Raw genomic sequence first — 13726 nt, forward strand, 5'->3', positions numbered from 1 at the left:
CAAAGTAGAGCACGATTAGAGCAGCCTTGATTAATGGTGTTCCAATCGTGACCATCTCGATAGATTTTTCCGCCACAGTATATCTGGGACTATGCTATCCCGTGTGTTCTTCCTAGTTTATGACAGTAGAATGTGACTTGAGGGAGATTTGGTTGCCATTCTTAATACGCCAATTGATAACTAAGTCTTTAGCTTGGATGAAGCAGACACCAATGATCAATGACACTCCAGTCGTGTCCATCCCGTCGTTTTGTAAGTCAGTGACTGCATTCTTCAGAGTGGTGGTTTTGGTGGTGGTGGTGGTGGTGGTGGTGGTGGTGGTTGAGGTGCAACTAGCATGTTTCGACCTTATTGGAACTCCTTAGTGAAGCATTTCTACTAAGTTGGCAATATATATATATATATATATATATAAATTCTTCCTTTGATGTAGGAGCTGGCTTCTAACAAAGATACAAATCTCCATCTTTGAAATGTAGATAACAAAACAATGTCACATTTTAAACCTGAGAAAAGTCTTGCATAATTTTACTGTTCCGCTTACAAACTGTATTTGTAATGTGCGAATCAGTTGGTTGATTTCTTTTTCTGAAATTCCAAGCTTATCCAAACTGACAGGCATTTACTTACAAAACCAAGTTTTCCAATTATTATTGGTACAAATGTAAATTTGTAATCTTGATGTACAAACTGGAGATTTTGAAGCAGATATTCGCAGTTATTTCCTTTCTCTTTGGTTTTCAAAGAGATATTCACATCAGCAGGTCAGCTGACCTCTGTGATGGTTCATACTTTTTCATGTCTGTCCCAAACAACAACGTCCAACCTGTTATGCTTACACTTGACAGATGTTTTGATAGCAATGTTCCACCAGTATTCCTTGTGCTGATATTTGTGTATGACAAGAGAATTCTTCATCATCACCATCATCATCATCATCATCATTTAACATCTGTTCTCTATACCGGCATGGGTTGGGCAGTTTGACAAGGAGCTGGCCATCCAAAGAGCTGCCCACACTCCAAATGTCTATTGCAGTATGGTTTCTATGGCTGGATGCCCTTCCTATCATCAACCTCTTTACAGAGTGTGGTGCCTTTCATATGTCTGTATGTATGTATGTATGTATGTATGTATGTATGTATGTATGTATGTATGCATGTATGTATGTGTGTGTGTATGTATGTATGTATGTATGTGTGTGTGTGTGTGTCTGTCTGTCTGTCTATCTATCTCTTTATCTATCTATCTATTTATCTGTATGTCTGTCTATCTATCTATGTTAATTAATGAATTTTAATTAAAAAATCGAATGTAATTTGGTGGAGATTTATTAAGACATTTTGGTTCATTACAGTATGCATGTTAGCAAGAGTAACTAGAAAGGGGGGTGGGGAGAATAGATAGAGAGATAGATATAATGTTAGCAGGGGAAACATTAATAGATGAATGCGCATGCTCAACGGGAAGTGCTGGTCTCCAAGCCAAACTGAAACAACATGTCTGTTGATTCATCCTTATTAGATATTGAATCAAATGAGCTGGACTATGAAAAACTCTTCCTGGACAGCGTAAATATTGACCATGTTTTCACAGATATTGTTTTTTTAGAGACTAAGGGTCAAATAGGAAGGAGGAATAATGGGCGAAGTGTCCGTGTTATTGTATTTTCACATCTTGTTTGTTTGTTTGTGGTGTAACTCTGAACATGATTCTACCAAATTGCAACTGTTTTCTTTGTTCTGTGACGATTCATCAGATTTAATATTATTATCCTGGTGTTCCGTCGTTGGATCTCTGGAGTAACGTTACTCTGCGTAGCTCGGAGATCAAGAAATCTCTCCTGGTCGAACCGCTGCCTCTCCGCATTGAGAGGTCACAGCTCCGGTGCTACAGACATGTGGTTAGAATGTCGCATGAAAGAATCGCAAGACAGATTCTTCAAGCTGAGCCATCCGGTAGGAGACCTAAGGATAGACCACCAAGAACGAGATGGTCAGATAATATCCATAGTCTCATGCTTGGGAATCCAGCCGGAAAGTCTAATGACCGTTGCTTCTCTACCTCCATAACCTTCCCAGGACTAGTTGGCGGAGAAGGTAACTGGATAGATGGTAAATTTTTACTTTAACATCCGTTTCACCTGCAAGGCGGGTTTATCTAAAGAACGACTGATTTCCGATTGTTTTGATGGTCAGATTCGTCGAAAACACATCGAAAACTACCGAAAAATCATACATATCACCTTTAAAGCGAATTGAGTGTATAAAAGTAAAATTTTCACATACACCCCCATTTTTTAAACAAAACAACCTAATTTTGGGGTAATTTTGAAATAGCGACTAGCCCTCAAAATACCATGCCACAGGGAAAGGAAATGGGTAGTGATGTACGAGAGCAAAAGAAATATTTACACATACGCACACACATACAAAATACTGCAGCGATAAATCCTGACCTAAATCGGTTTCTAACCAAAAAATAATTTTAAAAACTTTTTTTTCGAATTAAAAGAAATTTGCAGATTCTGAATCTCTGACATTGAAATCTGAAAGCCATTTAATTTTTATTAAGTAAAATAAAGAATTAAGGTACGAGGGTGAAAGATCTATGTTAAAATGATTATATTCTCTTCCAATTAATTCTTCAAAACTCACCCAGAACCTTCCATTTTCTATATTTACTAAACACAGCTTCAGCATGAACCAGAATCATCAGATATGTTCAAACCTGCCACGTTTTTACAAGTTACACCCAAACCTGGTAAGTGGACCTTTTTACACAAGTCAAAGTCTGTCACTTTTATTCAGATTTTTCCCTTTACTCAAATATAAATATTGAGGTGTACTCCTTATTTAGATATAAGCTGGTCCTTTACTCAAGGGTTACTGGGCCCTGTATTTATATGTAAGCCTTGCATTAACTAAAGATGGTCCTCTTTACTCAGCTGTGAAATCCTACATTTAGATCCACCCAGACGAGTACTGTCTATATTAGAAATCATTAATTATCTGTAATAGTATATTCTGTGATGGTCTAATATATATGTAACACTTTAACTATGGAATGAAATGTGAAGGTGCATGGCTTAGTGGTTAGGAAGGGCATCCAGCTGTAGAAACATTGCCAGATCAGATTGGAACCTGGTACAGCGACTGGCTCTCTAGACTTCAGTCAAACCTTCCAACCCATGCCAGCATGGAAGACGGACGTTAAACAATGATGGTTATGATGATGATATATGTATTATTGTGTTTATGCATTTATAATATGGCTGGCAGAATTGTTATGACACTGTTCAAAATGCTAAGCAGCATTTTGTCTGTTTTTATGATCTGAGTTCAAATTTTGCCGAAGTCAGCTTTGCCGTTTATCCTTTTGGAATTGATAAAATAAGTACCAGTTGAACTCAGAATACCAGAGCTCTGGGGTTGAACTTGAGTACCAAAACTCTTCCTTTCATCCTTTTGGAGTCAATAAAATAAGTAACGGTTGACTTTGCCATTCGTCCCTTTGGTGGGGGGGGGTCGATGAAATAAATACCAGTTGAACTTGAACATCCGAGCACTGGAGTTGATGTAATCGACTTAACCCTACCCCCTAAATTGCTGGGCATGGGCTACAATTTAAAACCAATACGTATTTGTGTGTTTGCTTATGATATTAATGTGTTTATTGTATGTTCTGATGGTTTCATTTTTTAACTTTCAGGTTTCTGCATCAAAGTGAAAGATGAAGAAAATAAAAAAGTCTTCATTAATATTTGTCAAGCTGACAATGTACGTATATTTGGAGATTAATTAATTTAATGTTGATGTTTAATTTGGAGATTAATTAAATTATTGTTGATGTTTAATGCTGGGTCTCAGGCTTGATTCAGCGAATATATAATCAAAGACAGTCCAGCTGTGACCACCATTGTGTATTCAAACAAAGTGCATTGAGCACTATATTATCTAATGTTCCTCCTTGTTACCATTTAACCCTAGGTCGTTCCTGGTTCTACAGGCCTATGATCAAAGATGTTCCTGCTGCAACCATCTTGTCTTTTATTGATGTTGTGCATCTAGGAGTACATTATCTAATGTACTTTGTTATTGTTGCTTTTAACCCCAGGTCAGCCTTGATCCAGCAGATTTATGATCTACAATGTTCTATCTGTGACCTTTGTGTCTTTTTTTTTTTACGACATGGTGTATCTAGGACTACATTATCTTATGTGTCCTTCCTTGTTGTTATTGTTCCGGTGAGGGGGGTGGGGGTGGGGATTCTGAGCCTCAGAAAATGACTGGTTGATCAGAACCAGAACACCTTTGGTGATCGGTCTGTTCCATCAGTTCTGACCCAGGGCTAAACAGCGATATCAAGAACAAGAATAACAGCAACATTTTTCTGTTGATGTTTCAGGTTCCAAAACCCGAGGAAATATCTGACGAGAAATTAATGGAACTGCTGGATTCTGAAGTTCCAACTGATTACCGAATTCCGATGAGTCTCGGAGAATCTCACCCAGAACTTGATAAAAGTAATTTTAGCTCTTGTTTTTATTTATTTCTGTTTGTTTTATCTATTCTTTTACTAATTTCAATCATTGTAATGTGGCCATACTGGAGCACAACATCGTCGACTTTGCTTTTATCTTTTCAGGGTCGATTAAATAAGTACCAGTTATGCAATGGGGTCGATGTAATTGACTTAATACCTTTGTCTGTCCTTGTTTGTTCCCTTTATGTTTAGCCCCCTGTGGGCAATAAAAAAAATCAATAATAATGATAAGAATTATTTCAAAATTTTGCCACAGGGGCAGATTCAGGAGATGGGGATGAGTCAATTACATCGACCCCAGTGTTCAACTGGTACTTATTTTATTGATCCCAAAAGAATGAAAGGCAGAGTTGACCTCGGTGAAATTTGAACTCAGAACGTCAAGATGGATGAAATGCTGCTAAGCATTTTGTCTGGTGTGCTAACAATTCTGCAAGCTCGCCGCCTTAATAATTATAATAATAATCATATTTTTGAATTGTTCCACTTCCTGCCATTCCCATCAATAATCTGATCGAGTTTGAATACAGTTTAAATGATGTTTTTATCCACCCTAGGTGGCCAAGCCTGTACAGTCTATGATGTTGTCATCAATCCAAAGTTTTTCGAAAAGATCCAGAAGAATGAGTTGTTCCGAGTATTTATGATATCAATATCTATGGAAGGTTTGGAGGAAAAATACAAAATGAAGCTAAAACGAAGTGAGTAAACCATGAGTTTCATTTGGCTTTTTTATACTTGCTGTAAAAGCTACATTATTGAAGAGAGGATGAGAATGATGAGGTTGGAGCTGGATAGGGATAAAAATGGTGAAGTATCATGGTGAACCCTCAGAGTATATGGTGATAGAGTGATTTCAATGGACGAAGAACCTGTTTTGAGGAATGGTAAATATAGATGAGAGGGAAGATATGAAGGGTAGGGGGTGACTGTAAATCTTGGGTTGGGTTTGGGAGTGGATGTGATGAATGGTAGGCAAGGATGAAGGGGTAATTGATAATACATATGAGCTGGGGAAAGTAGGTGATGACTGACAGCAGAGGAAGGGATGAAGAGCAGCAGACAGGGAAAAGAAGAGAGAAAGATGGTTATTTTGGAGTGGCCACTATCGTAGATGAGTTGCCTTGACTCCAGTTAATTGACTGTTATTGTTGTTGTTATCAATGAACAGGTAGAGAGCTTAAAACAGTTTATAAAATTTGTTAAAATAAGATATGTTTGTATATTGAGAGAGGTTGATATGTGAATTTTCATTGAGGTAGGGCATGGTGCTGTTGCTACCTGTTGCTGTCATCTTGTCTTTCTTTATTCCATTTGTTCATTTTTACCAGACTCTTGGGTGATATTGAAGAACAAGAAGTTCATGGGAAGTATAGCACCACAGAACATTCGCAACAAATCAAAATCCTTGATTAGTGAAGTCTTTGAGTAAGTAACCTTTTCTTCTTTCAGGAAAACTGAAAGTGCAAAATAAATCTTGAGGTCTGAGAGAGTTAAACCATTTCCTAGTAACTGGCACTCTGTCAGTTACAATGATGAGGGTTCCAGTTGGTTCAATCAATGGCACAGTCTGTTTGTGAAATTAATGTGCAAGTGGCTGAGTACTCCACAGACTTGTGTACCGTTAATGTAGTCCTCAGGGAGATTCAGCATGACACAGAATGTGGCAAAGTTGGTCCCTTTTGAATTACAGGTACAACTCATTTTTGCCAGCTGAGTGAACTGGAGCATCATAAAATAAAGTGTCTTGCTCAAGGACACAATGCAGTAGCAGGAATCGAACCCATGACCTTACAGTTGTGAGCTGAATGATATCCTAACCACTGAGCCATGTCTCTTCCTGAAGACTAATCTTGTGACATCTTTTCTGTTAACATTGCTCATTCTCATTTTCAATTATGATAGAGCAATGGAAAAAAGGAAGGAAAATATGTATTTCCACTCTTTGTGTTTCTAATGGTAGTTAAATAAAATACTCAGGGTACTTTCGAGGAAGGGGCCAAGGCAGTTACTTGAACCCAAGGGCTCAATTAGTATCTATTTTATTGATTTCAAATGGATGAAAGGCAAAGGTTGACTTTAGCAAAATTTGAACTCAGAACTTAAAGAGCTGGAAGTAACCCCACCAAGCGTTTTATATGACAACCAGGGAGTCATTAGCAACAGCAATTTAATAACCATTTGTCTTTGGTTTCTTACAGTAACGTAGGGTCAAAATCCAGTCCACAGCCTGCAGCACCATCTACTCCACTGATCAAAGAAATATCCAGCCATGCAGTGCAGCATACGTATGTGTTTTCATACTTTATATAATTCTAAAATGATATAATAACAGGTACAGGTGTGGTTGTGTGATTAAAAAGCTTACTTCCCAACCACATGGTTCTGTGGGACTGAACTCAGAACCATGTGGTTGGAAAGCATGGAAAGCGGACGTTAAACGATGATGATGATGATGATTATCATTATTGTTCTTGTTAACAACTCTTATCTGAGTTATTGATAAGTCATGTGTTGTTTTATGTTTAACAGTGGAGAAAAGCCATTGTATAAATTGCTGAAAGACCCTGCCCAGGGACATCCAGAATTTATGGTAGCAGAAATAAACCTTCCCAAAATTGTAAGTAAATTTCTGTTTTGCACTTCTTTTATACGTTTTTGATATTCCCTCACCAAAGACTTGCTTTCCATGGCAGATAAAACTTATTTTGGATAAATGTCTCTGCTATATATTTTCTCTGTTTCTTGAGGAGGTTGTGAAAATTAACCATTTCTACTGTACATGTAACAGTTAGAAATTCTAATTCACTGACACACTTCCATCCTCTGACTGACAGCTGTTCTGTCTCCCCTCTGCTGCTATAATCACTGTTGCTCCTTGAAGCTGGCTGGGGTCACTCCCCTCCTTTCCACTTAGGCACTCCTTCCCTTTCACTTCTCCACCTCCCATTACCTTTGTTATATCCAATGCCCCTCCTTCACCAGGCCCTCCCCTCATGCTAATCACTACACTGAGGCCTCTGTATGCTGTAGCAAGGGCAACCCATGTAGGAAATCAGCAACTCCAAATAAAAGCTTAAGGTTAAAAAAATAAAACTCAAACTACAGACAGCCTCTCACTCTGTGTGTGTCTATATATATATCATCATCATTATCCGCTTTCCATGCTGGCATGGGTTGGACAGTTTGACTGGAACTGGTAAACCAGAAAGCTGCACCAGGTTCCAGTCTGATTTGGCTTGGCTTCTGTGGCCGGACGCCCTTCCTAAATGTTATTGATTGCTCATACATAATGTATGCATTGGCTTCACTCCGTTTCCATATAAGTCACAGACCAGCGATTTACTTTGTGCCAGCCCCCTCTGGCCCCTGTACTGGTGGCACGTAATAAAAGCACCCACTACATTCTCGGAGTGGTTGGCGTTAGGAAGGGCATCCAGCTGTAGAAACACTGCCAGATCCTGGACTATCCTGGGGCTACACAATACCAACTACACTGATCATTATCATCCTTACTGTTACAATGTCTGTTCTCTTTGTGCCTTTATGTATCAAATTCTTTTTTTCTCGTCTGAATTTCCATATAAAAACCATTTTTCTTTCTCTGTTCACTTTCCCCTTTCACAGAAAATTGCTACATCATTGATTCTCAATATTGGAGAAGACCGCTTGCTTCTAGAAACGAGATCTGACGTCTACTTGTTAGATATCTATTTTCCATACAACATCATCCAGGAAAACTGTGGGGCACAGTTCAACAGAAAAACTAAGGTAATTATCAAAGATTATCAGTGCTTATTTAAAATTAATTAGTTTGTACATGCAGTGACATCTAAGATATTTGGATTTACTCCAGCACCCGTTACACTCTCAGAGTGATTGGCAGCCTTTTCAATCCTGTGTGTATATACATTTATATATATATGTGTGTGTGTGTGTGTATATATATAGAGAGAGACATAGTCAGATATGGTTGATGGAGGCCTTTCGTACCCATAGAGAGCCGTTTTAATTTTTTATTTTTATTTCGAATTTATTTATTTTCTCAAGAGCAAATTAGTCGTGGATGACGCAATTATCTCTCTTGCATCACTATCTTCTCACTCACGCCATCTTTCCTTCCTTTCGATATCTGAAATTTCAGTTCAACAGAATTTTGTTTATTTGACCCTGATATCTGTTGATATTCGGGCTCGAAAGTCATTTAAGATCTCACGCTAGGAAAGAGCAATTATAGGGACAAGAAGAGGTCAAGCTTTGCAAAGAACAACCACCATATAGTAACTTGACTGAGGAAAGAAGGCCACGAAGGACCCGACTTTTTCTCCCTTTCCTTCTAATTGTTGTTTTCCTGTCCGCCTTTTTATTGTCTATCTCTCCGAATGTTTTATTGTCCTCTATTGCGTATTTGTTCCATGTTTTATATATATATATATATATATATATATATATTCCCTTATTGGGACTGTCACGTTAAGTTGGCAGTATACAACTACTTTATATATATATATATATATATATATATATATATATATCAAAATAAGCAACAAGGATATCCAGAGGTAATGCAGTACGATCGTTTCATGCAACTCCATTTAATTGAACAATGTAATCATTACATCACTTTGAAATGCAGAGCAAACTTTAACTGTTGTTTTTTTATCTCCATTTCAGTTATTAACAGTCACCATGCCAGTCCAACCACAGAACTATGTAACAACCTGATCATTGTACAAGAAACTACACAAAATATATTTCTGTTCTACTTGTTAACAGCCAGGATGCCAGTCCAATGAAAGTGTTATTATATAATGACCTGACTGATGCTTTCTGGACATTAGACAATGTATATTTTTGTTCCAATTATTCATATTGAATTAATTTTTGCAAATCTTTTTCAATACTTCTCAAATTGTTGATTTTTATGTATAATGATGCATAAAAATTACCATTTTAAGACAGAATAAACAAGAGCAAGAGAAGTGGGTGGCAGATATTCAATACAGTTTTACACCACCACCAACTCTTTACCCTGGGGTACCTTCATTGGAGTTTATGGAATTTTGTATGGGTGATACCTTTAATCATTTGCCTGGTTTTAACACAACCACCTGGATCTTGGACCCTTTAGTAGTGTTATACCTGGTGCTAGATGGGGTTTTATTTTTTTCATCCAGTTTAACACCATCTACTTGCCCCTGGGTATCTTTAGCAGACAAAACTTTGATGTATTTGAACCTCCAGTCTGGAGATTCTTCCTCTCTTCATCCAGTCTTGGAGTTCTGCAAAAGGTCCTGAAGGAAAGGAAATGACTTAAAATCTATCTATTGTTTGCTGAATCTGTCCTGTAGGGACCTGTTGGCCCTATCTCTTTCTCTCTCTCTCTTTCTTATCCTCCCCTTGCTGTCTGTCTGTCTATCTATCTATCTCTCTATCTATTCCCCTCATATTTCTGTCTATAATGTTTGAAATCAATTATTTTAAAATCTAAAATCTTAGCCATTAATTCACAAACTATGCAATATTACATTGATATTAGCTCTGTATTTGAGAGAGAAACAACCAAGAGACCCAGCAATCAACAGATTCTTGGTTCAAATCCCAGCATTGTTTCTGTCTGTTATTGTTGTTTTATAAATGTTTAATAAATGTGATTTTTGAAAATATTACCATGTTTCCTGTTGTTTCTCAATGTTTATCTGATTGTCTATATCAGTTTTTAGACAAATAAAGATATTGGCTGTGTGGTTAAGAAGCTTGCTTCACAACCATCTGGTTGCAGGGTCAATCCCATTGGGTGGAACATGGGGCAAACATCTTTGGACAATTAATACTCTGTGGGTGGAATTCGGTAGGCAGAAACTGTATAAAGTCCATCACATTCAGTGGAATAGCTGGAGTGTGTGCCACCCGGGTTGGCCTTTGAGTTTGCTGTGTCTCCCCCACCACCACACACCATTGCTATACAAGTTTATACAGTTGACCCAAAAGTGGTGTTTCCATAAAAGTGTCACCTGGGGTGGCCCATCCACCTTTGGCTATGCTACATGTCACAAACTCTTACAGGATTTCATGGTTATTCTTGTGTTCAATTCTAATTCCATTCATAATTTATCTTGCAATGTACTTGGTGAGCCTGTTGGTGTTGGTGCCATGTAAAAAGCATTGGTGTTGGTGCCACATGAAAGCACCCAGTGCCAGTGTATAATGTGGTTGGCATTAGGAAGGGCATCCACCCTTTGAAACTATGACAAAAGAGATGGCTCTTGGCCTTGCCAACTCTTGTCCAACCATTGAACTCATGCCAGCATGGAAAACCGACATTAAATGATGATGATGTAAGGGACCTTGAAAGGCAGCTGCTCCAACACCTCAGTGAAGAATCCAAGTGAATCATGGGTACTTTCTTCCTTTCAGGGACTGATAAAAAAGGAGCAATCTAAGAGCGTGGATTGGTGGAAGTCTAAGAATGTTGGACCAGGTCTCAGTTCAAATCTACTGTGGCCAACTTAGAGTGGTAGAATTAACCCATCACCCCATTTAATATTACCACGTGGTGACATGGGGGTCTTTTGTGGAATCTACTATCCTGCAAGCATTTAGACCAAGTCTCACATTTTAGTGATGCTTCTCTCCATCCCTGCCACCAATTTCAGAGGCTCTGTTGAGGCTTTTAGTAGACTTGAACCTGAGTTGTCACAATTATGGGACTTCAAACCACGTGTGAAGCCAAGTTACCAGCGCCAATCTGAAGCTAGTTTTCACGAAATAGTCTCTCCAGAGTTTTCTCCAGACCAAGCCTATGAATAAAGTCCATTTTGAGCACCAATTTGCAGAATGTCGTAGATGCCAGGCCAGAGTAATTGTCTTCACACTTTTTAACAACTGCATGCTTAAACTGACATGCAATTTGTGGTGGTAGACATGAAGCTGTGTATGAATATAGCAGTATATATATTCTTTGTGTTTAATCTAAAATTTGATATTTAGCAACTTTGCATGTTGCATTATATTTCTTTCATCTTGTTCACACTACATGGATACTTTGTAATGCATGACAAACTTCATATGACTTGTGTGGGGTTAATAAATCACATCTACATGTTATCAAGGTGTTGTTAAATCATTTATACACAGCCTCAACCAACAGCAAATATTGACAAACACCTAGCAATTGGCTCATGTACACTGCCATATCATCTGCGGTAAAATAGGAAATAAATAAATAAATAAATAAAAAGGCTTTGTTCAAACAATATGCCTTTCCTTAATGTCAATTTTGGAGAACCCTTAAATCTATAGATTATCTCCCCTCCTCAATGGGAGCTGGTTATACTTGCAATTTGGTAACTATGATACATCTTCCAGAGGCGGTGATTATTTTGATAAATAAAGAATTTTTGTTGCAAAGCATTTAACAAACCAGTATTTGTCTGTTATTCAAATACATGTCACTGGCCATTTCGAGTTATTTCTCTTAGCTCAATTTTTGTGTCAGCTTAACGCTAATATTATGTTATTTATTTATTTTTGTTTTGCAGGGCAGGGAACCGCCCCGATGTCGACAGGAAGTCTTGCACAATTACGTCCCTTGCCGTCTGTCTGCTTCAGGAGCTTGTCAGTCGCTTATCCCAAAGACGGAGGACGCGGTTGTGGAAACAGCTTTCCGAGTCTGTTTCATCCGATATTTTAGCTCTGACACACACGGAGATACAGAAAAACACAGAGAGAGATATCTGGATACATCCATGGAACATTCGGACAATTTACGCGACGCATTTAGGTAAGGAAAGCCGCCGTCCCCCCCCCCCCCCCCACCTCTGTTCCGTATGTCATTCGTTTCCCCACTCAACATCACACGCAAATCAAAACACACACATACACACACACACATACACACACACACAGCGTTTTGCGCGCGCACACATTATATATGCATGGAAAGCCAGATAGATACACATATATACATACATGCATATGTGATGTGTTTATACGAGTTGAGAGTGTGTGAGAAGCCAGTGACAGCAGATAAATTTATATTTAGCTGTTATATGTGTAGAAAGCTTTGTGCCTGTCTATATATATATATATTTATGTATATTTGTTTGTGTATGCATGTGTGTATAATGTTTTTACGCTAGTAGATTCTAGTATATACACGCAGATGGAGCTTTGTATGTAATACATATCGACGTTTGTAAAAAAAAAAGATCTCTCTCTCTCTGTATCCATCTATCTGTCTATCTATATCTATCTATCTATCTATCCATCCACATATTTTTGACTCTATAGCTATAGATATAATGTATATAGCTACAACACATTATATTATAGGCACCTTTGTATATATATATATATATATATATATATATATATATATATATATATATACATTCACCTTTGTATAATAAACATGCATACATTTGGTATACGTAGTGACGTATATAGTATGCGTTTTTAAACAAACACATATGTATAAAGCACCCAGATAGGGAACTTCTGTGTGTATGTAACTACATGTTTACTTGCAGATTATGCGTGTGTATGTGTGTATATATACACACACACACACACAGTCTAACTATGCATTATAAGATGAATCAGTGGTGATGTGTTAAGTGACTGCTATTTAACTGCAGCAGAAAGAACAAAAATGAAAAACGTACATGTCTTTTGTACCCATTTAAAAAAAATATGTTTCTGTTTCTGTGTGTGTGTGTATATATAGTAAAGATGTCCGTCTCCGGCCAGCGGCTTTGATGTGTCTCCAATATCGCCAAGAGCAATAACAGACGTGAAACCAAAGGTAACTTCCTAACCGGCCATAACCAACGACTGCATTAGATATTACTTGTCCAAAAGATTTTACCATGAGCTTCTTTTTTTCCCAGATTTATGCACAACTCACCGATATAAATGTCCGCATATATATATATATATATATATATATATATATATACACACACACATCTTTCGTCGAGTGAATGTACAGGAAACTATAGTCTCCTTGCATTGTCCCTTGTCAGCTGGTATACTGGGATAGAGAGGGATAAGCTGAAATTCGGGCCCTTCAGGACCTGTGTGTGTGTGTGTGTGTAGATGGCGATGCAGATAAGCATGATTAAGCTTTATATATATATATATATATATATATATATATATATATATATATATATATATA

General features: G+C 37.7%; 2 protein-coding genes across 4 annotated transcripts in view; both read left to right on the forward strand.

The window, feature by feature from the left end:
• Window positions 1–1414: 1414 nt before the first annotated feature.
• LOC106868798 (PIH1 domain-containing protein 1) lies at window positions 1415–10214 on the forward strand. Its single transcript, XM_014914218.3, has 10 exons — window positions 1415–1571; window positions 2694–2763; window positions 3712–3779; window positions 4408–4525; window positions 5103–5246; window positions 5877–5973; window positions 6747–6833; window positions 7078–7165; window positions 8173–8316; window positions 9220–10214. The coding sequence occupies exons 1-10, from the start codon at window positions 1500–1502 to the stop codon at window positions 9268–9270; spliced, it is 939 nt and encodes a 312-aa protein (XP_014769704.1). The 5' UTR covers window positions 1415–1499; the 3' UTR covers window positions 9271–10214.
• A 1913-nt stretch (window positions 10215–12127) lies between these two features.
• Window positions 12128–13726, forward strand: part of LOC106868812 (putative E3 ubiquitin-protein ligase HERC1) — a 98254-nt gene continuing 96655 nt past the window's right edge. For all 3 annotated transcript variants that reach the window (XM_089339213.1, XM_089339214.1, XM_089339215.1), the window contains exon 1: window positions 12128–12328. The gene's annotated coding sequence lies outside the window, so the exon portion shown is untranslated. The remainder of the gene's footprint in view (window positions 12329–13726) is intronic.

Source organism: Octopus bimaculoides, chromosome 21 (assembly GCF_046866305.1).
Source record: "Octopus bimaculoides isolate indiv1 chromosome 21, ASM4686630v1, whole genome shotgun sequence".
NCBI lineage: Eukaryota > Metazoa > Mollusca > Cephalopoda > Octopoda > Octopodidae > Octopus > Octopus bimaculoides.